The sequence below is a fragment of the Chiloscyllium plagiosum genome, unplaced genomic scaffold, assembly GCF_037043375.1.
Source record: "Chiloscyllium plagiosum isolate Xiang-an unplaced genomic scaffold, Cpla_swu_hap1 HiC_scaffold_6, whole genome shotgun sequence".
NCBI lineage: Eukaryota > Metazoa > Chordata > Chondrichthyes > Orectolobiformes > Hemiscylliidae > Chiloscyllium > Chiloscyllium plagiosum.
In genome coordinates, this window is record NW_028270144.1 from 81,838,929 (window position 1) to 81,862,353 (window position 23,425).

Consider the following 23,425-nt stretch of genomic DNA (forward strand, 5'->3'; position numbering starts at 1 on the left):
TTTTCATTAAATGTGCAAGCTGTCATTCATTTTTACTTTGTCCATTTTTCCTTTCGACTGCTCTTCAAAGGAACCATGAGTCTCGTACTTCATGACCTCTACCTCTGCTGTTGCCAGTTGGACAATGACAAGACTACAGAAAGGAAGGTAATAAAATGAGAAGCAGAGAAGACACTGTGACCGTGAATTTAAAAAGTAAATTTGATATTTTGACAGTCAGTTGCATTTAATGCAGCCAGTTCTTTTGGATTTTTATTGTAGCATTATATATTTTAATTTTTCATTGATCCGCTGCCTATCCTTTCACTTTCTGTCTGGCTGTCTGTTTCTTCCTCCTCCAATCTATTCTCACAGGAATTGAGAGAAGCAGTACGTGAAAATGGATGCAATCTTCCTTTTGTGATACCTGTTCTTCAATGCTTAAGTACAGACACTCTAATGACTGACTTGTTCTAATTTTTAATCCATAATTTAAATGCACATATTATGGTTTCACATTGTCTCTCATGGGGTTAATGTGGCTTTAACACCTTTGTGTTTTTACAGAAAGAAGTAGATAAATTTAAACGTCTTATTCGGACTCCAGAAGTCATTGAGCAGTTGGACCGAAACTCTGAATCAAAACATCCAAAACAGTTGAACTGGGATGCAGTTTTCAGGTAATTTTCTAATAATACTCTTTATAAAAAAAGTACTGCAAAAGCTTAAGCAAGTATCATATTTGTCATCTAACATTTTATTATTATAGAAGCAAGTACTGAATTATGAAACATATTTTCAATATGTAAGAGATCAAGTCATACTTAGATTGTCAATACGTTTTGGAATATATGGACTCTGCTTTATCCTAAATAATGTTTTCTGTGATATTTATAATGGGATTGCAAGATTTCATGTATTTCTCAACTAATTACCCTGCTCACTACAGCAGGTACATCATGTTCAACATCAATAACTTCTTTTAGTCTCTTTCCACTGTTTATTTATCAGTGATAAGAATTATTTTGTCATCTCAAAATATCTATACTTTAAAACAAAAAGTTACTGTCAATCCATTCTCATTCCTCATGAATATATTTCGTTCCTCTTTTGTGTTTGTGTGTGCATAGTATGCATATATATCTAGAAATTTCCATAAAATAAAATATATTACTGTGTAGTGGCCATTTCTCATTCCATGACAGAGATTGAAAACCTATGGTCGCTGGATTGTCCTTAATTTTCATGGCCACAGCTTTATGCAATTTTAATTTTTTTAAGATTTGTGGTCTGGTTGCACAGAATAGCATAGAAATTGCAAAACCAATCAATTTATTTGGCCTAAATATTCCACGTTGATAGTTATCTTCTATGCAGGAGATAGTCCTAGTCCCAAGTGCCTACTCAGTTGCCAGGTCCCTTTATTGATTTAGTGAACAGCAGTACTTAATAAAATATAAAACAATTCTACTTGGATTCTATTCTTGTTACGATCCTACCTTTTTTGCACTTCTATTGTTTGTATTCTAGGTTTCTTCAAAGGTACATCCAGAAAGAGACTGAATGTCTACAAGCAGCCAACCCAAATGTATCAGCAACCACCCAAGCCAACCGACAGAAAAAAATGCAAGAAATTGGCAGTATTATGAAATATTTTATCCGATGGGCTAATAAAAGTGAGCAGAATATAAATGTTTAAAACATTTTCCAAATTAATTGTTATTTTCTGATAAATGTTTTATTGCTATTTGTACTTTTAATTATGATACACACTATTATTTCTGAGCATTACTTACGACCTGTTTGTATATTAGCTTGCATTTGTAAAATAATTACAAATTGCTCATTTAGTTCTCATGTGCTGACCAATCAAGGTAGAAGAAGTGGTTGCTGCAAAACATTTGCAACGTTTTTGTTTTAATTTCTGGATGCTATACTTAAAAGTACAAAACCATTAAAATGATCAAGTCCACTGAATTTAAGCAGTTCATTTTGGATTAGAACTGTAACCTTGTTTCTTGCCTTTCTCATAGGAAGGGTTGCATTGCGTGGTCACCTCACAAACTGTTAGGCCCATATTTGTAATAGACACTGACAGTACAGACCAACTCAACCACAAATGAAAATTAGTGTTATTTATTTATAAATGTATTTACATATCATAAATCCATACTTAACAAAATAATTTATTTGCAGATTCAAATGCCAATGAACGAAACATATTTTGATAATCATTGTTCTTTTCTTTCTTGTTTAACAATCTTAAAAATTAAGATTCAAAAAAAGTCCTCTCATTATTTTAGCCTGAACCATGATGTTGAATGCTGAGTGCAGTGAGAATCGTAGCTGAGCTTGATTCTTACCTGCTACTTATCACTGCAGAGTGAAGCAGAATTTTAAAAAAGTATTCATGGGCTGAGGGCCTCAATGATTAACCCATTCTTGATTGACTTTTGAAAAGTTGGCAGTGGGTGCTAAATGGGATCCAAGTCAATGTGTTTGTTGATAGAGTTCCGTTGGAATGCCATACTTCTAGGAATTCTCATGCTTGTCTCTGTTTGGCTTGTCCTAGGATGGATGTGTTGTCCCAGTCGAAGTGGTGTCCTTCCTCATCCGTATGTGAGAGTGGGTCATGTCTTTTTGTGGTTAGTTGATGTTCATGTATCTTGGTGGCTAGTTTCCTGCCTGTTTATCCAATGTAGTGTTTGTTACAGTTCTTGCAAGTTATTTTGTAGATGGCATTAGTTTGGCTTGTTGTCTGTATAGGGTCTTTCAAGTTCATTAGCTGCTGTTTCAGTGTATTGGTGGGTTTGTGGGCTACTCGCTAATACCTATGGGCACAATATGCTAAAACTGGCCTGAAAATGGCAACTGAAGATGTTACCTAATATGGTGACAAAACGTCTGAAAACAAACCTTCCAGCACAGCGAGCAAACTTACATCCACAACCTCAACCTGAGCGACAAATCTTCTCTAAACTCACTAACTGGTGGTGAGTTTAACTTGAGGGTCACCATTCCTCAGGCGAGGGATGAGGTGTTGAGAAATTGGGCCTTTGTAATGATCACAACTGGTACAGGCATTGAACCTGTTCAGTATTTTTATAAATTCATTTATGGAATGTGGGCGTTGTTGTGTGGCCAGTATTTATTGCCCGTCCCTAGTTGCCCTTAAGCTGCCTCCACAATGCCTTTGGAGACAGAATTCCAAGATTTTGACCTAGCAACAGTGAAGGATCAGTGATATGTCCATGTCAGAATAGTGAGTGGCTTGGAGGGGAACTTGAAAATGGCGGTGTTCACATGTATCTTGTGCTTCTAGATTGAAGTGGTCATGGGTTTGGGAGGTGCTGTCTGAGGATCTTTGGTGAATTTCTGCAGTGCATCTTGGAGAAAACACATACTGCTGCTACTGAGCATCATAATGGAGGAAGTTTGCTTATGGATATAGTGCTAATTAAGTGTGCTGCTTTGTCTTGGATGGTTTAAGCTTCTTAAGTGTAGTTGGAGCCACACTCATCCAGGCAATTGTGGAGTAATCCATCACACTCCTGATTGTAGGTGGTGGACAGGCTTTGAGGAGTCAGGAGGTGAGTTTCTCACCATAATATTCCTATTTTCTGACCTGCCCTTGTAGCCATTGTGTTTATGTGGTGAGTTCAGTTGAGTTCCTGCTCAACGATAGCTCCGAGGATGTTGATAGTAGGGGATTCAGTGATGGCAACACTATTGAATGTCAAGTGGCAGTGGTTAGATTGTCTCTTATTGGTGATGGTCATAGCCTGGCACTTGTGTGGCACAAATGTTACTTTCCACTTTGTTGGCCCAAGCCTGGATGTTGTCCAGATCTTGTTGCATTTGAACTTGGACTGCTTCAGTGCCTATGGAGACATGAATAGTGCTGAAACAGAAAATTCTTGCTTGATCCTTTATAATTGCAGTGACCTGGATCTCGTGGACCCAATGGCACTGAACATTAGGATGTTCTCCACTATTGAAGGCCACAAGGGAATCAAAATGTCCAGGGATCCAATATACAGTGGAAATCAGAAATTGCAGTTTGCCAGAAATTGATCCAGCAGAACTTATGCTGGTGATTCCACTGGGACTTGTCAGCACGAAAACTCGGGTTGTTTGCCCAGAGCTTACACAATTACTAACATTGATTTATTTAGGGCTGCGTCTCGAAAAACAAGAGGATTGTCAAACCAATCTAGCAAACCTTTCTCAGCTCAGTCCCATCCAGCTCTGCTCACATGTGTATGCCTCTCCTTCATCTACATCCTCCCTTTGAGGCAATGTGGGAGTTTTGACAACTTGCCTTGCTTATTACTGTTCCATTCATAATGTTTCATGTAGGAGGACCACGGCTAAAGTGTCAGGACCTTCTGAAGCACATCATGGATATGCTGCAGACCAAATTTAGTTGTGCTGCTTATGGTACTGACTACAGCAGCATTCTGCTGAAGGACATCCTCTCAATTAGGAAGTACTGGTGTGAAATTTCCCAACAACAGTGGTCAGGTATTTTTTATTTGTTTCAAACTTCTGCAATTAGTTGATATTTTTTAATGATTTAGAAAAGAGTTGGAGTGTAAATGGTGTTAAATTCGCAATAATAATATTTGTGGATAGGTATTTTTATGCTCATCAGGTATGCTCTTCTTTCAGGTATCTGTTATGGACATTGTACGCTTTTGAATCTGATAAAGCACAGTTAGACAAAGTGTAAAACATACCACTCTTCCCTATCAATGTATCTCATCCCATTCTCAAGCATTCTTACTGTACCAGTGTGACTTTTTTTTTCCATTTCCTGCCGTGGTCATCCATTGGCCTCTGAATAAATTTTGAAATAGCACCAGTTTTGCATCTGGTCATGTGTGTGTTCACTTGTGACTGGACAATTCTCTCTGTGAATACTTCAACCCCTGTTGTATAGTTAAGAGAAAGAAGAAAGTTTACTTCATTTGGACTGGATTGACATTGAATCCAGGTCAAGGAGGTGAAAGGCCATGTCTTTCAATTTCTTAATTTTTAATTAAGTCAATAGGGTAATAGTCAATTTATTTTGATGGTTATATATCACTTTTGAATGTGACCTCAAGTTATGGGACTCAGTGCAGTGTAATATTTTGTTACTGTTTAGTGAAATTCCTATCATCACAAAAATAAAATGAACAAGTTTATATAGATCACATTTTGCTTTCACACATAATATTAACTAGATCTCAGGTTTTTTTTAAATGCTAGTTGTTCTGAAATCAGCTGGTGATAAATTTAATACAGTGGAGTGAATCATTCTCTGGAGAATCTCAAAAATAGAATTATCCAGATCCTTAAATACACCTGAAACTTCCTAACTGATATGGTTTTAGTATTCTTATCAAGAGGACCTGTTGTAGGGAATTAGGTTTAGAACTAAACCTGGCATTCTACAGGTTTAACAAATTAAGAGTAATTAATAGCTAATGATTAATTTCCTTCTGCCTTTCAGATTTAATGAACTTGTACTTCAAGATGTTTCTGAAAACGTCTAATGACACTAACCGGGTTCTTGTGGCCAGAATAATTCATACTCTTGTCAGAGGTTGCTGTTTCCAGTGTGAAGGACTGACCTCCAGACTATTTGAGTTCTTTGCAAAGGCAATGCAGAATGCAAGGTAGTGATTTTTTTTTATATATACATCACCTTAGGAATATAGACAAGTGTTTTAGTTGATAAATCATAATAGTTACCAGCAATACCGATTTAATATTGTCAATGACTCTATGATTAATAAGTTCACTGTTAAACGTGACATAGAATAATCAGTTTGTGTCACTGGTCCCCTATGATTATGCAACTTGTCACCTGAATCCCACAAGTGATTTAAAATGTCTGATTTTTTTCTCCTTCAATCCCCCATTATGTTTTACTAAACTCCAAGATCCAGATTTCCCCATTCAATGCAGGTCGACCTGCAACAAGTGGGAAGCAAAGTGACGGACAGTGCCATCAAAAGTGTTTTCGAGAAACACTTGGTGAGTCAGAACCGATGCTCAGGATAGGTTTGCCAGAGCCCCTCAGCTCCTGATCTCATGATAGCCTTAGCTAAAACGTGGACAAAAGAGCTGAATTCCTGAGGCGAGCTGAGAGTGACTCCCCTTGATACTAAAACCGCATTTAACAGCTTGTAGGAACAAGGTTTTTCATGTCTGGCCTCTAAGATTGTCGAGAGAGGGGTGACGCAAGAGTTGAGATTGAGATAATAGTGTAGGGAGTTTGGCTTCTGTGCCTATTTGTACAGCTTTGCTGTGACAGCTGCATGGTCACTGGACAGACAACCAGCGGGAGAGCAATGCAGAAAAAGGTTGGTCTCGCATACTTCTCAGTGTTGGTGTTCTCAGGATAGCATTGGAGCATACAATCAATTGGCAACTTACTGTGTATTCCTTTGTGTTGGATGAACTTTCATAGCAATGACCTACTCGGCACACTTGTATTAAGTGCTATCAGATTACTGGTACTGTAATAACCACAATACATTTGGAAGCTGTTAGGAGAGCCAGGACACACGAGGGCCTTGTGTGTGTTAGTTCCGGCTGAGTTGATGGCACACTTAACTCTGAATTAAAAGATTTCAAATTCACTGTTTACTGCACAGCTTGATTGCCTAAAAAAGCAAGGTTGATGATCCTGTGCCGTACAGAGAGACTATTGCCCGATTCGACCATCTTTCAGATAAGGAACTGAGACTCCAAATGGATGTAAAAAAAATTCCTATGGTACTATTTCAAAGAAAAATCCCGGTCAATATCTGTTCCCCAGTCAATGTTGCAAAAGTGGATTATCTGTTTGTTTTCACATTGTTAACTGCATTCTTAAGTGTTTTTGAAATGAAAAAGCTGGTTGAAGCAGAAGATCAAAGTTCAGTCAAAGGTTCCAATGTAATCAATGTGGTCCTTGAATAATGACTTCCACTTCTTGAGGCACCAACATAGTACTGCCTTTGAAGAAAGCAGGTCTGGCACCAGATAGTCCCTGATATGATGCAGTGAAGGTGGTGTGGACAGACAGGAGATAGGCGTATATCTTTTAAAATAAAGTAATTAAAATTATCTCTTGAATTGCATTTATATTTCATTTAACAATTTTATTATGGTTTTTATTTGAAGGTCTCTTCCAAAAGTCAATATTTGGACTTGATTGGGTCTGGAATGGACTGCTGGAAGATGTGATGGAGGCAGATTCAGTTGGAGCATTCAAAAGAGTATTGGACTATTATTGAAATAGAAACAACGTGCAAGGGTGTGGATGAGAGGCAGGAGATTGACACTAAGTCATTGGATTTCATTCTTGTTTTATGCTGAGACAGAATGTGAAATTATGTATTGTGCAAGAAATTTTCCCAGCATAGTAAGAATTCAAAACACAGGAAGAAACAAGAAGCAGGAGCCCCATCACAGAGGAATATAGCTGATTTGAAGGGAAATTTATTCCCCAAAGGCCAATTATTTATATGAAGCCATCTGTGTGTAGTGATTATAATGAGGTCAGCCAGGTGGTCATATAATATGAGTACCCTGATTGGGGCTGTTAATCTCATCCAATCAGGGAGCCCTGGCTGGTATATAAATAGTATCAGAGATTTTATTCACTGAGACCTGGCTCTGAGGAAGCTGAATCATTGTCATGTACTGTACACATGTAAATAAAGGGGAACTTGGTGACAGGATACTGGCCTTCGTGGAGTCATTTCAGAGAGAAAAAAATCAGGAGTGTCAGAGATTTTGTTCACTCTGAGTGCTGGCTCTGAAGAAGCTAGATTAGTGTCAAGGACTTTCCACATGTAAATAAAAGGTGATTTGGTAGTGGGATGCCAGCCTCTGTGGAGTTATTTTGATGTGAGACTGAGGATATTTAAACATATTGAAATTATATTATTAATGCTAATGGAATATTATACAAAATTTCCTTTCAGGCAAATAACTATCTGTTATAAATAATTATTTAAATATGATCTGCTGCTCTATTGATATGGACAATATTGTTTTATTCTTTGGGATTTGTGTGTTGCTGTTAGGATTAGTGTTAGTTGTTCAACCCTAATCGCCCTTGAACTGAGTAGCTTGGTCAGTAATTTTGCAGGCAGTTGAGAATCAGCTGCATATTGTGGATATGGCATCACACCTGGGCCAGACCAGGTAAGGATGATAGATTGGTGAACCTTTTCTTTGTGACAGTCAATGGTTGGTTTCATGATGACTAGTACTGATGACTAGTTTTCAATTCTGGTTGGTTAAAACGTTTATTTGAATTTAAATTCTACCAGATATGCTGGTGTTTTTGAAGCTATGGCTCAGAATTAGCCTGGAGGGTCTGTATTATTAGTCAATTGATATCATCGTCACTGTGTCTCCTGGGTTATATGCAGTATGTCTCAATCAGCCAAACTTTCTAGTTCTGCACATGAAGGTTTTACCATGACTGTAGCTAAATGCTGCTTTAACAAAAGAACTGTATGTTTCACTTTTCATTCTTATTTCTGTATTGCAGACAAGAACAAGTTTTCGCTGTTATTGAAAACATCATGTCAGCTCTCAATGTCTTTCTCAATGTGTGCGTAATGAACTGTCGTATTCGGGTGTGTAAACTGGGCGAGGAGGTTTTTCCAACACTGCTATGCATTTGGACTCAGAGGCGTCCCCAGGATTCCCTCAAAGAAGAAATCATTGAATTCTTCCGATTACAGCTTCGAGCTCATCACCCGAAAGGTGCCAAAGTACCAGAGAAAGGTACAAGGGTAGATTAAAGAAAGTTTTTAAGTTATCTTTTATAATTCCACAGCCTGTGTATTTAATTCATTCTGTTCTTGTACACAATTTGCAAACAATATTGGGAAGAAAATATCTTGTTAAATTATTAATTCAAATTGTTTATTATCAGTAACAGTACATATATAGTTGTGTATGATTTCTGGAAGCTGTCTGCATAGTGTTGATATATGCATTTTCATTTCACTAGTTGATAGCCAAGTAATATATCTGCCTTACAGTTGTAAGCAATGGAGAATTTTGCATATGAGCAGTGAGTCGCACTGATTTTCTAAAAATCCAGGGACTGTTCTAAATCTTAGAAATATTGTTTGTATATTATTTATGTTAAACTGGGTTTAAATGTATTTAATTGCATATTTTATGTTTTTGTGCAATAGGTGCTTTTGCAGCTGACTGGTTGAAATGGCAAAACCTGCTTTATAGTCTTTATGATACAATTGTGAGTGAAGTGAGCCACATAGGAAGCAGAGGGAAATACTCAGGAGGGACGCGCCATGTTGCTGTCAAGGATAATTTAGTTGATCTGGCTGCTGATATCTGTCATCAGGTAAAGCAGAAATGAAATTCTGATTGGTTTGTTTTGGATTTTTGAAAACATTATTAATTTGTCAGACGTGGACGTCACTGGCTAGCCAGCATTTACTGCCCATCTTTAGTAGCCCTTGAGAAGGTGAGCTGCCTTCTTGAACCACTGCACTCTACCTGTCTTGTGTTGACCCACATTGCCTTAAGACATAGGAGCAGAAGTTAGGCTCTTCAGCCCGTCGAGTCTGTTCTGCAATTCAATCATGGCTGATAGGTCATCCCCATTCTCCTTAACTCTTCCCATAACCCTTGATCCCATTGACAGTCAAGAACCTATCTATCTCAATCTTAAATACACTCAATAACATGGCCTCCATAGCCTTCTGTGGCAGTGAATTCCATAGATTCACCATTCTCTGGCTAAAGGAGTTTCTCCTTATCTTCGTTCAAAAAGGTCTTCTCTTTAGTCTAAAGCTGTGCCCTCGGGTCCATATCTCTCCTACCAATGATACACCCTCCCAACATCCACTCTGTCCAGACCATTCAGAATCCTTAAGTTTCAACTAGATCACTACCAACCCCCCCCCATCCCCGATCCTTCTCCCCACCCCCACCCCCGCCTCCGGTCCTTCTAAACTCCATTGAGTATAGACTCCGAGTCCTCCAATGTTCCTCATATGTTAAGCTCTCCATTCCTGGGACCATTCTTGTGAACTTCTTCTGAAAACTATTCAGGGCCAGTAATCGTTCCTGAGATATGGGGTTCAAAACTGCGGTTCCGTAGGGAATTCCGGGATTTTGATTCAGTGATGGTAAAAGAACGGCAATATATTTCCAAGTCCTGACACTTCTCTGACATGTTAACTTTCAACTTGGGAGGTGAGGTGTTAGTTAATAATAATGGGTTCAATAAATTTCACATCATAGGTAAGCCATTTATATATTTTTATGTCATCCAAATGTTGAAGAATACATTGAAGCATACAAATATTTTTATCATGTAGACCCTTAGGTGAAACTTGTTTAACTTATTTTTTGCTTTTAGTTGTTTGATCAAGGTACCAGGGTGTTTGTGTCTTCAGTAACAGACGTTGATTCACCGCAAAGCCCTTCTCATCAGGGAACACCGAACAAACGTCGACGTGTTGAATTAGGATGGGAAGTGGTACGAGATGGGCTGCAAAAATCACAGAGTGATTTTGATATGGTACCTTGGTATGTTTGCTGTTAAAATTAGATATGTACTTTGTGCTGAATTTATTATTAATTGCTCCAAACTTTACATATATTTGGATTTCATCACACATACCTATAGTCCACCTTATTCCCATTAGTGGGCCTATCAAATTTCAAGAAAAAAGGTGCAGTTAACTGGAAAATTTTCTGTTCCGTTTGGTAGACCTGTCCAAGTCAATAAAGACTATGGAATTGGAATATTTTAAACTGTTGTATACATAAAAGCTGCCCAATGCTCTAGTAATCACTTTTTTTGTTCCTTTTCTCAACTGTTACCCCCTTCAACCTGAGCAAAACATTATCCTGACTAAGAAATCTCTCCATCTCCCTTTTTTAAGTCTGCTGAAGGGTTCCCAGTATAATAGGTTTAAAAGAAAGAAACCTACCAATATGTATTATCCCCAGCCTTCTTTCTGCTTGAGTGAGGAATTTTAACTGAATTGACTCCTATATTCTTTGTTGTATTGGTTAAGCAACAATGCTATCACTGAAGGGAGATATGTTAGACATAAACAGTCAAGAAGTGAGTAAGAGAGCAAGCAACAAATGATAAAGCATGAAAGAAATAGAAATGAAGAAGAAAAACAGCAAAAGCAATGACCAAACATAAAAACATAAGAAATAGGAGCATCAAGGTCGTTTGGCCCCTCAAGCATCCCTTCTATTCAACAAGCTTTTGACAGATCTGCCCCAGATCTCAACTACTCTTTCATGTCAACTCATCACAACCTTCAACTCGCTGGCATTTCAAAACTCTATCTGCCTCCACTTTAAATACTTTCAGGAATCCAGCCTCTCGACATGCACTACAATCTGGGAGAAGAAATTCCTTTACATCTGAATTTTAAATGAGTGTCACTTTATTCTGTAACTATGTTGCCCAGTTTGAGATTCCTCCACTAGTAAACATCTTCTCAACAATTACCCTGTAAAGCCCCCTGAGAATGTTGTAAGTTTCAATAAGATCGCCATTCATTCTTCTAAGCTCTTTTGAATAAAAGCTGAGCCTGTTTAGCCGTTCTTGATGTGTCAACCTCTTCAAACTGTGGATCAGCCGAGTGAATCTCTATTGAAAAGCCTCTGCTACCAATATATCCTTTCTTAAATTTCTGGATCAAAATTCCAGGTGTCTGGCCTTCACCAACATTCTGTATAGTTGTAATAAGACTTCCCTATTTTTAAGTTCCAATCTCCTAGCAATAAACACCAAAATTCCATTTGCTGCCTGAGTTACTTGCTGCACCTGCATTGTTAACTTTGTTTAATGCACAAGGACACCCAGATCCCTCTGCAATGTTTTGGAGACTTTTTCTCTATTTAAATCATACCATACTTTCTGATTCTTCCGAATAATGTGCATAACCTTACATTTTCTAAGTTTGTGAAGCTCTTTTAAATGTCCTGCTATATTTCTTCCTTAATAATGGACTCTGGCATTTTCCCAGCATCAGATGTTCAGCTAACTGGCCTACAGTTTCCTGCTTTTGGTTTCCCTCCCTTTTTGAATAGGAGCATTTCTTTAGCAGTTTTCCAGTCTATCAAGTTCTGGATAAAAGTGGAGGAAGACATTCACAGAATGTATAATGTATTATGCTTAAAGAGCCATACCAGTTTTTCACTTATCCATCAACCAGATTTGGAAAAATAAAAACTCCGCTTCTAATTAGACCCCTGGACATTGTACTTTCTTTTTTTAGATTTAGATATCTCCTGAGCTGAACTAAAATTTAAATTTGAATTTTAGAATTTGTTGATGAAATATTTAACTTTAATGAATATTAGTACGTCATAAATGATACTACAATTTGATTTCATTTCTTAGGTTACAAATCACTACAGTTCTGGTTGCAAAATATCCATCAAGTGTACCCCGCAATGAGCTTGTTCTTATTCTGACCATCTTGCACCAGATCCTCTCTCAGCAGAGACGTGGAGAGAAAATTTCTTATGTTCTTTGCTGTCTCCGTGAGATTGCTGTGTGCCAAAGTCAAAAGTCAAACTTGAGTAGTGCACAGAAATTAGATCTGCAGAAACTCTGGACCAAGATCTGGGCCATAACACTTCGGAGTATCAGCTCGCAGCAGACTGAGGCTGAAAGCTTTCGGCTGCTAGAGGCTATTCTTCATGGAAACCTGACTGTTCCAGACAAGGATTTCTGGAAAATCTTTTCATCCTCCACGTGCCAACCATCCAGGTGAGTCTAGTAAGCAGCCGTTAGCGTAGAACACAAAACAGTACAGCTCAGGAACAGGCCTTTCAGCCCACCATGTCTGTGCTGACCATGATGCCATTCTAAACTAATTCCCTCTGCCTGCACATGGTCCAGATCCCTCTTTACTCTGTCTGGTCATATGTTGTCTAAATGCCTCTTAAATGTGGCTGAATTATCTGCATCTACCACCTCCCCTGGCAATGTTCCAGGCACCTGCCACCCTCAGGTGTTTAAAAAAAAAAGAAAACTTGCCTCACATATCTGTTTTAAATTTATCCTCTCTCCCCTTAAACCTGTGTCCCTGAGTATTTGATATTTCCACCTTGGGAAAAAGACTCCGACTATCCTTCCTGTTCATGCTCTCATAATTATATATTCTTCTGTCAGGTCGCCCCTCATTCTCCAGTGCTCTCATGAAAACCAACCACGTTTGTCCAACCTCTCCTTAAAGATAATACAGTCCAATACGTTCTGGTAAATCTCTTTGCACCCTCCCCAAAGCCTTTCCTATAGTCTGATGACCGGAGCTGCACACAATACTCCAATGTGGTCAAACTAAAGTTTTACATTGCAACATGACTTGCCAACTTTTATACTGTTTGCTCCCACCAGTGAAGGCAAGCATGCTGTACACAACCTTTATGACCTCATCCATTTGTGTAGCACCTTTCAGGGAGCTGTGGATCTGCACCCCAAGATTGTTCTGTATTTCAGTGGTCCTAAGGGTGCTGCATTGACCTATACTTGAGCATTTGACCTCCCAAAATGCATCACCTCACATTTGTCTGGATTAAACTCCCATCTGCCATTTCTTCACCCAACTTTCTTCTTGATCTATATCCTGCCGTATGCTTTGACAACCTTCTTCACTTTCCACAACTCCACCATTTTTTGTGTTGTCTGTAACTTGCTAATCAGACTACTTGCATTTTCAGCCAAATCATGTGTGTGTGTATATATATTACAATCCACAGAGGTTCCAGCACTGATGCTTGCAGAATACCACTAGTCACAAATCTCCAGTCAGAAAAACACCCCTCCATAACTACTTTCTGTCTTTTATGACCATGCCAATTTTGTATCCAGTTGACCAACTCACTGTGAATCTTGTGTGTCTTAATGTCCTGGACCGACCTATCATGAGGGACCTTGTCAAATCTTTTTTGTAAAGACCATGTAGACAACATCCACTGCCCTATGTCATCAATTACCTTCGTCACTTGGTCAAAAAATTCAAATTTGTGAGACAAGACCACCCCCTCTCAAAATCATGCTGACTATCCCTAATAAGTCCGTTATTTTCCAAATGTGAGTAAATCACGTCCCGAAGACTCTTCTCCAATAAGTTCCCTACCAATAATATAAGGCTCACCAGACTATAATTTCCTGGATTATCCCTGTTGCCCTTCTTAAACAAAATAACAAGATTGGCTATTCTCCAGTCTTCTGGGACTTCATCTGTGACTAAGAAGGCCACATAGCTCTCTGTCAAGACTCCATAAACCTCTTCCCTTGCCTCCCTCAGTACCTTGATGTTCACAGAATATGAGCATTATTGACTAGGCTGCTATTTATTGCCCATCACTAATTGCTGTTGCAAAGGTGAGCTACATCAGCAAAAGCTGAAAAAAATCCCGAATGATGACCTAGCCAATGTAATTAAGCTGTATGAAAGATGCAAAATTGAAAACTATTGCATTAGTATCCAGTAGATTTTTTTAAAAATGTTGTTTTCTATTTTATACTCCAAACTTGAGACTTTTCATTTTAAAAGTAATTAACAGAAAGTTGTTCCAAATTGTTCTTAAGCTCTGCAGTTAAATGTCTGTCACGAGCATTGGCAAAATGCACTTTACCAGACAAAGTGGATGGTGTAGCTGAACATTATCTAATAACTACGGGTGACAGACCACAGACACTCAGAGAAGCAATAATGAGGTGGCTACTGGGATACCGAGCAGATGAAGATGTTGAAGAAAATGTGGCGCTTCCATCTGTTATCTGCAGGTTGGTCAATTATATCTATAAATTGAAGCTGCAGGATGCTATTTAGTTATTCAATAATAAATGGACATTGAATTTTCCAAGCTTAAGTGATGTCTAAGTCTGAGACTCAAATGTGTAATCAGCCTGTTAATCTCTGGGATTGTCTTTATTGAACAGAATAGAATGAACTTCATATTTCAAAGATGGTTGTAGCTAATTGGAAATGTTCAAAATTGTTAATGAACAAAAAAGGTAAATATCCCATTACTTAATACGAATGTTTTTAAAGACAGATTGATCAGAACAAACACGTTGTTATCATAATTAGGCATTTCTGGTTTATTCCTCAGGGACATTACTTTTAAAAGCTGAATTTAATATCTTTAGGAACAAATTCAAGGTTAACATGTCTAATTTTACTTGAATAAAGCCTCCAATATCTGGAGCAATCTTAACTGTTTTAAACCCCACATTTGCTCATGAATTACACTTATGCATAAGACCTAGGAGCAGAAGCAAGGCATTCAGCCCAATTCTTCTCCATCATTCAAGGAGATCATGGGTGATCTAATAATCCTCAGCTCTACTTTTACCCATAACCTTTGATTTCCTCACTGATTAAAAATCTGTTTATCACAGTCTTAAATCTACATAAAGGTGACGTAATGACGGTGTTGTAATGACGGTGTCCCAACCTCTGAGCCAAGATGTTCAAGACCCATCTGCTCTAGAGATGTGTAATAACATCTCTGAAGGGGTTGATTAGAAAATGTTTAAAACAAATACGTTTAATTTCCCAACCTCAATAGTCCTCTGCAGTGAGGAATTTCACAGATTCAGTATCCTATGAGAAAATAAATTCCTGCTCATATCTGTTTTAAAGGGTGATCCTTATTCTGAAATTATGCCCTCTGGTTCTTCATCAGGAATGAGGCAGGGGGCCTCCAGGGTGAGATTTGGTGGGGGGGGGGGGAGAGCTGGGGAGAAGGTAGCAAAGAGTACAATAAGTGAATGGGGGGTGGGGATGGAGGGGATAGGTGGGAAGGGAGATTGGCAGGTAGGACAGGTCATGAGGACAGTGCTGAGCTGGAAGGTTGGAACAGGGGAAATGAGGAAACTGGTGAAGTCCACATTGATGCCCTGGGGTTGAAGTGTTCCAAGGCGGACGATGAGACATTCCTCCTCCAGGCGTCGGATGGTGAGGGAGCGGCCATGGAGGACATGCAGGTCCTTGGCCTCCTCCATCGCCAGACCATGGCAACACGACGCCTGGAGGAAGAGCAACTCATCGTCCGCCTAGGAACCCTCCAGCCACAGGGGATGAGTGCAGATTTCTCCAGCTTCCACATTTCCCCTCCCCCCACCTTTTCTCAGTCCCAGCCCTCAGACTCAGCACCGCCTTCTTGACCTGCAATCTTCTTCCCGACCTCTCCGCCCCCATCCCCTCTCCGGCCTATCACCCTCACCTTAACCTCCTTACACCTATCGCATTCCCAACGCCCCTCCTCCCAAGTCCCTCCTCCCTACCTTTTATCTTAGCCTGCTTGGCACACCCTCCTCTTGAAGAAGGGCTTATGCCCGAAACGTCGATTCTCCTTCTCCTTTGATGCTGCCTGACCTGCTGCGCTTTTTCAGCAACACATTTTTAAGCTCTGATCTCCAGCATCTGCAGTCCTCACTTTCTCCTATGTAGAACAGTCCATCTTCCATAGTTACACCAGCACCACTCCTCACCTTTTCCTTCGCTACATTGATGACTGCATCGGTGTCACCTCGTGCTCCCACGAGGAGGTTAAGCAGTTCATCAACTTCACCAACACATTCCATCCCACCTTAAATTCACCTGGACCATCTCTGACACCTGTCTCCCCTTCCTGGACCTCTCCATTTCCATTAATGATGACCGACTTGACACCGGCATTTTTTACAAACCCACCGACTCCCACAGCTACCTGGATTACGCTTTCTTCCCACCCTACCTCCTGCAAAAATGCCATCCCGTATTCCCAATTCCTCCGCCTCCACCATATCTGCTCCCAGGAGGACCAGTTCCACCACAGAACACATCAGATGGCCTCCTTCTTTAGAGACCACAATTTCCCTTCCCATGTGGTTGAAGATGCCCTCCAGTGCATCTCATCCACATCCCACACCTCCACCCTCAAACCCCACCCCTCCAACTGTAACAACGACAGAAACCCCTGGTCCTCACTTTCCATCCGACCAACCTTTGCATAAACCGCATTATCCGCCACCTCCAAACGGACCCCACCACCAGAGATATATTTCCCTCCCCACTCCTTTCCACAAAGACCATTCCCTCTGTGACTACCTGGTTGGGTCCACGACCCCCAACAACCCACCCTCCCATCCTGGCACCTTCCCCTGCCACCGCAGGAATTGCAAAACCTGCGCCCATACCTCCTCCCTCACCTCCATCCAAGGCCCCAAAGGAGCCTTCCACATCCATCAGAGTTTCACCTGCACATCCACCAATGTCATTTATTGTAACCGTTGTTTCCAATGTGGTCTCCTCTACATTGGGAGACTGGACGCCTCCTCGCAGAGCACTTTAGGGAACATCTCCAGACACCCGCACCAATCAACCCCCACCGCCCCCTGGCCCAACATTTCAATTCCCCCTCCCACTCTGCTGAGGACATGCAGGTCCTGGGCCTCCTCCACCTCCGCTCCCTCACCACCTGACGCCTGGAAGAAGAACGCCTCATCGTCCGCCTCGGAACACTTCAACCCCAGGGCATCAATGCGGACTTCACCAGTTTCCTAATTTCCCCTCCCCTGACCTTACCCCAGTTCCAACCTTCCAGCTCAGCACTGTCCTCATGACCTGTCCTACCTGCCAATCTCCCTTCCCACCTATCCACTCCACCCTCCCCTCTGACCTATCACCTCCATCTCACCCCCATTCACCTACAGTACTCTTTGTTATCTTTTCCCCGCCCCCAACGTATCTCTCCACCCTGGAGGCTTTTGCCCCAAACTTCGATTTTCCTGCCCCTCAGATGCTGCCTGACCTGCTGTGCTTTTCCAGCACCACTCTAATTAAACTCTGGTTTCCAGCATCTGCAGTCCTCACTTTATTTATTTACTTTATTCCAACACCCTGGGGGTCATATCTGATTCTGTACCCTTCTGAAAATTCAAAGATATTGCATTTACTGCTTCCCCTTTATCTATACTGCCTGAAAGAATTCTGATAAAATTTGTCTGGCATGATTTCCTCTTCGTTAAGCCACGTTGACTCTGCTCGGCCATATTATCTATTTCTAAATGCTCTGCTATTATATCCTTAATATATACACTCCCAAATTTTCTATATTTCCAGCATTGTGTAGTTTTATTTCAGATTTCCAATATCTGTAGTTTTTTGCTTTTGCATTATTCTTTGTTTGCTCGTGGTAAATATCATGTTTGCCTCACTGTTTTAATAGGGATTTTCCAAATCAGCTTATTTCTCAAATATTGGTTGTTCTGACGCTGAAGGACTGCAAAGCAGGGATGGATTTTTTTCACTCACCTTCGCCAGAGAGGTAAACTAAATAAATATACCAATAGATTCATTTTATGGATTTGAAATGGCTATTTCAGTTGTGATCCTGCTTCACCTCAGATGTTTCTAATATAGCAGCAGAAGTTTCTAGTAATATTCCAAACTATTTCTCCAGCTCGGAACAATTTCAAATGCAACTGACATTGTTGTGCAAGAATGGTGGTGAACAAATTACAATTGAAAATGATTTCAAAATGGTTTGGCAACTGTAGTTAATGTTGATTCCACATGCTGAAGGCTACAACCATATTAGAAAATAACATGCTTCTACAAATTTTTTTTCGGTGGAGGAGCTATAAATAGAAAATATGAATTCTAGATTTAAATTTGAAGTTAATATTGGGGTTGGATTACCACAGTCAAACGTGGTAGAATGTGTAGTGATGTCAGGAATGAGACGGAAAGACTAATTTATTTTCCTTTACAAAAACAACGCACCAAGCCTTCTGCAGTACATCAGACAAAAGTAATGCACTTGACAAAATGTGTAAGCCTGTCAAGATTATACAGCTGTATAAACATCTTGGCCTGGATCTGATAAAAATTTGCCAGGTAAAATTTCAGTTCATGCAGAGTCCAGGCACTTGCCTCTGCCCCCATCCCTTCCCCACACAGAGACAACATGTGCACCTATTTTGTCCATTAATGCTTCACCTATGATGGCACCTTTCCTTAATGTATAATTGAAACTTCATCAACTTCAACCGTCGTGTTGTGTCTGAGAACAGAATCTGGTCTGGCTGTGATTCTGCCATTCATCTTGTGGGCTTAAAGTATGTGGAGAACAGTTAATTTGATGAGGTATCAGTGCTGAAACAAGGAAGCATCTTCAGGCTAAGAAGAGGGAAATGAGTAAACTACAAGGATGCTTTTTGTATAAGTCCAGATTTTGATGCAGAAATGAGACTGTTTAGAAAAATAAATCACAAAAACTGGAAAAATTTATCTGTTAAATCATAGAATAAGTTACTGAGAGTGGAGACAAAGGAAATAAGAAAAGGGAAGGCTGATTTAGGTTTCTTCGTTTTCGAAGGTTCAAAATAGATCATAATTTGAAACAGACTTGTACAGCATGCAAACACGCCCTTTGGCTCAACTCGTCCATGCCAACCACGTTTCCTAAACTGAACTAATCCTATTTACCTGTGTTTGGCCCATATCCCTCTAAACCTTTTCAATCCATATACTTATCCAATTGTCTTTTAAATGTTGTCCTTGTATCCACCTCTACTATTTCCTTTGGCAGCTCATTCCATATACGCACCAATTTGTGTGGAAAAAGTTGCCTCTCTGGTCCCTTTTAAATCTTTCCCCTCTCCCCTTAAACCTATGCCCTTTATTTTTGGACTCTCCTATTCTGGGGCAAAGACCTTGGCTAGTCACATTATCTATGACCCTGGTGATTTTATAAACCTACATACGATCATCCATCAGCCTCTGACGTTGCAGGGAAAAAAGCCCCAGTCTCTCCTTCTAACACAAACCTTCCAATGTCGATAACATGCTTGTAAATATTTTTTGAACCCTTTCCATTTTAATCACATCCTTTCTAATGCCAGGATGACTAGAATTGTATGCAGTACTCCAAATGCCAAGACCTTGTACAGCTGTAACTTGATGTCCCAACTCCTGTACTCAGTGCTCTGACTGATGAAAGCAAACATGCCAAATGTCTATCACCACTCTAGTCTATCTGTGATGCTACTTTCAAGGAACTGTGTGCCTGCACCCCTAGGTCTCTTCGTTTGACAACACTCCCCAGGGCCCTACTGTGTAGGTTCTGCCCTGGTTTGTCTTGCCAAAATGCAAACCTTGCATTTAACTGATGTAATCTCCATCTGCAATTCCTTGGCCCACTGGCTCAGTTGATTAAGGTCTCATTGTATTCTTAGATAACCTTCTTCACTGTCCACTATGTCACCAATTTTGGTGTCATCAGCAAACGTACTAACCATGCCTTCTAGATTCTCCTCCAAGTTGTTTATATAAATGACAAACAACAGTGGATCCCCATCAATCCTTGCCGCCAGCAGTGGTCACAGGCACCCAGTTGGAACAAGCACCCTCTACCACCACCCTCTGTCTCCCACTGTCAAGCCACTTTTGTATCCACTTGGCTAGCTTTCCCTGGATCCCATGTGATCTAACTTTTCTAACCAGTCTATCAGAGGAACCTTATCAAAAGCCTTGCTAAAATCCATGTTGACAATGTCTACTGTTCTGCCTTCATCTGTCTTCTTGGTCACTTTTTCAAAAGGTTCAATCGAATTTGTGAGACATAATTTCCCAAAATCAAAGTTACGCCAACTGTTCCTAATCAGTCCTTCCCTTCCAAATGCATGTAAATCCTGTCTCTCAGACTTCTCTGCAACAACTTACCAACCACTGATGTAATAAATACTCACTGGTCTATCGTTCCCTGGCTTTTCCTTGCAGCCTTTATTGAATAATGCCACAACATTAACCATGCTCGAGTCTTCCGGCACCTCACCAGTGGCTGTTGATGGTACAAATATCTCTGGGGCCATCAGTTTCTTCCCTAGCTTCACACAATGTTCTGCGAAATACTTGATCAGGTCCTGAGGATTTACCCACCTTTTATGTGTTTTAAGACCTCTATGCCTCCTCTTCTCTAATGTGAACCCTTTTCAAGACACCATTATTTATTTCCTCAAGTTTCCAAGCCTTCATGTTTCCTCCAGTAAATACTGACACAAAATACTTATTGAGGATCTCACCCATCCCCTGTGGTTCCACACATAGGCGGCCTGGTTAATCTTTAAGAGGCCCTACTCTCTCTCTCTCTAGCTGCACTTTTGTCCTTTAATAAACTTGTAGAATCTCTTTGGATTCTCCTTTACCCTACTTGCCAAAACTATCTAATGTCCCCTTTTTGCCCTGCTGATTTCCCTCTTATGTGTACACCTGCACCCAGTATACTCCTCAAGGGATTCACTTGATCCCAGTTGTCTATACTTGACATATATCTCCTTTTTCTTGACCAGAACCTCAATATCTCCACTCATGCAGTGTTCCCTCTTCCTTCACACTAACAGGAATATGTCCTTGAAAATGTCCCTGAACACTCTTTATCTTGATTTTGAAAGCCTCTCACTTGCCAGATATCCATTTACCTGTGAACAGCCTCCCCTAAATCAACTGAGGAAAAGAATTCCTGTCTAATACCATCGAAATTGGCCTTGCCCCAATTTAGTACTTATGGACCAGGCTTGTCCTTTTCAAAAAGTATTTTAAAGCTGAATTGTGGCCACTGTTCCCAAAGTGCTCCCTCACTAACACCTCAGTCACTCGACCTGTCTTGTTTCCCAGGAGAAGGTCGAGTTTTGCCCCTTATCTACATATTGATTGAGAAAGTTTTCCTGAGCCTATGTTTCCTGGAGGTCGCCTACTTACCTGACTGAAGTAGTGTGACCACTTCCCTGAAACTACTATTGATCACACTCTCTGCCTCCTGTATGATTCTCAGTGCTTCCAACTACTACTCCAACCAATCCATGCATCTGAAGGGAGCTGCAGCCAGACACACTTGCTGTAAACATACACACTCTTACTGCTCCCTGATCTTCCACATCTGACAGGATTATTTGAAATATAGAAAAATGACAAAAGTAACTATGCAATTGAAATAAAATAGAAGTAGCTATTTAGATCACAATAACTCAGAGTAATGACAATGCCAAAGAGAGAGGCTGCAATACAGAGTATGATAAACAGACTATCAGGAGGAGATAGTGTGTGCAAATTTAAGACTAAATGAACAGATAAGAGGTTACAACAAGAGTAAGAATATAAAACAAGAGACTCGATATCAGAATGCATGTCAATTTTGCGTGCCAAACAAATGTACTGAATGCGCAAGTGGAAATAAGTATGATCTGGCAACTATTACTGAAACATGGCTGCAGGATGACATAGATTGAATATTAAAAGAAAACAGGACATTTCGGAAAGACAGGAAGCTAGAAAAAGGTGGAGGGAGGCTGTTTCAGTTAATAAAGATGACATCAGAATAAAGAGAGATGACCTAAGGTCAGAAAACCAGACTGAAAATGATTTGGGTGGAGAATTCACTTGTAGGAATTGTGTAACCATATTATAGCAGGGTCTAAATAATTTTAAGGCTGAGGTTGATAGATCCTTGAGAAGCAAGTGGTATAAGGATATGGAGATAGGCAGGAATGTGGATTTGCGGCTATTAGATTAGATTACTTAGTGTGGAAACAGGCCCTTCGGCTCAACAAGTCCACACCGACCCTCCGAAGAGCAACCCACCCAAACAACCCCTACATTTACCCCTTCACCTAACACTATGGGCAATTTAGCATGGTCAATTCACCTAACCTGCACATTTTTGGACTGTGGGAGGAAACCCACGCAGGCAATGTGCAAACTCCACACACAGAGTTGCCTGAGGCGGGAATTGAACCTAGGTCTCTAGCGCTGTGAGGTAGCAGTGCTAACCACTGTGCCACCGTGCCACCCAGATCAGTGATTAACTGATGATCTTAGTGGTAGAGCAGATCCAAGAGGCCAAATGACCTGATCTTCTCCTTGTACACATGTTAGCTTAGTTCTGCAGAGGACAACAGAGTTCAATAGTAGTGCTAACTAACATTAGTAAAGAGTGATCAGGTTTTAATGACTTTACTCTTATCATTGTGAACTATTAATAAACAACAGTAAAGTTTCTGTCCTTTCCAAGTGTATTAGCAGGTAAAAACCCAGATCCAGATGCCAAAGATGGCACAGTTTTTTCAGAAACTGAACACCTTTTCCTGCAAACGACATTTGATGAAACTCTAAACTACAGTAGCACTGTTGTATCACTTCAAAATAAGAAATCTGTTGCATCAAGAATAAGTGTCAAACATACTTTGAAGAACAAACTGGAGGAATATCTATTATCATTGATTGAATGTCTGCATTCTGCTATGGTAAGTGTTTACAATATGACCTTGCAGAAGATATTTTTTCCAAACCTTACATTAAACTTTGGTTACATTGTATGAAAGGCAAGGAAGAGAACGAATGTGAATTCATTTGATCATTCATATTAGTTACGAACGTAATGGCAA

At 40.1% G+C, this 23,425-nt stretch overlaps 1 protein-coding gene across 1 annotated transcript in view; it reads left to right on the forward strand.

Moving 5' to 3' along the window:
• atm (ATM serine/threonine kinase) overlaps nt 1-23,425 on the forward strand; it is a 167,863-nt gene that overhangs the window by 13,606 nt on the left and 130,832 nt on the right. Inside the window, exons 2-13 of the mRNA XM_043691843.2 lie at nt 71-147; nt 547-659; nt 1,510-1,655; nt 4,339-4,503; nt 5,477-5,642; nt 8,519-8,757; nt 9,177-9,346; nt 10,370-10,539; nt 12,383-12,754; nt 14,582-14,779; nt 18,211-18,309; nt 23,053-23,284. Coding sequence (XP_043547778.2) covers nt 76-147; nt 547-659; nt 1,510-1,655; nt 4,339-4,503; nt 5,477-5,642; nt 8,519-8,757; nt 9,177-9,346; nt 10,370-10,539; nt 12,383-12,754; nt 14,582-14,779; nt 18,211-18,309; nt 23,053-23,284 — 2,142 coding nt within the window. The 5' untranslated portion in view covers nt 71-75. The remainder of the gene's footprint in view (nt 1-70; nt 148-546; nt 660-1,509; nt 1,656-4,338; nt 4,504-5,476; nt 5,643-8,518; nt 8,758-9,176; nt 9,347-10,369; nt 10,540-12,382; nt 12,755-14,581; nt 14,780-18,210; nt 18,310-23,052; nt 23,285-23,425) is intronic.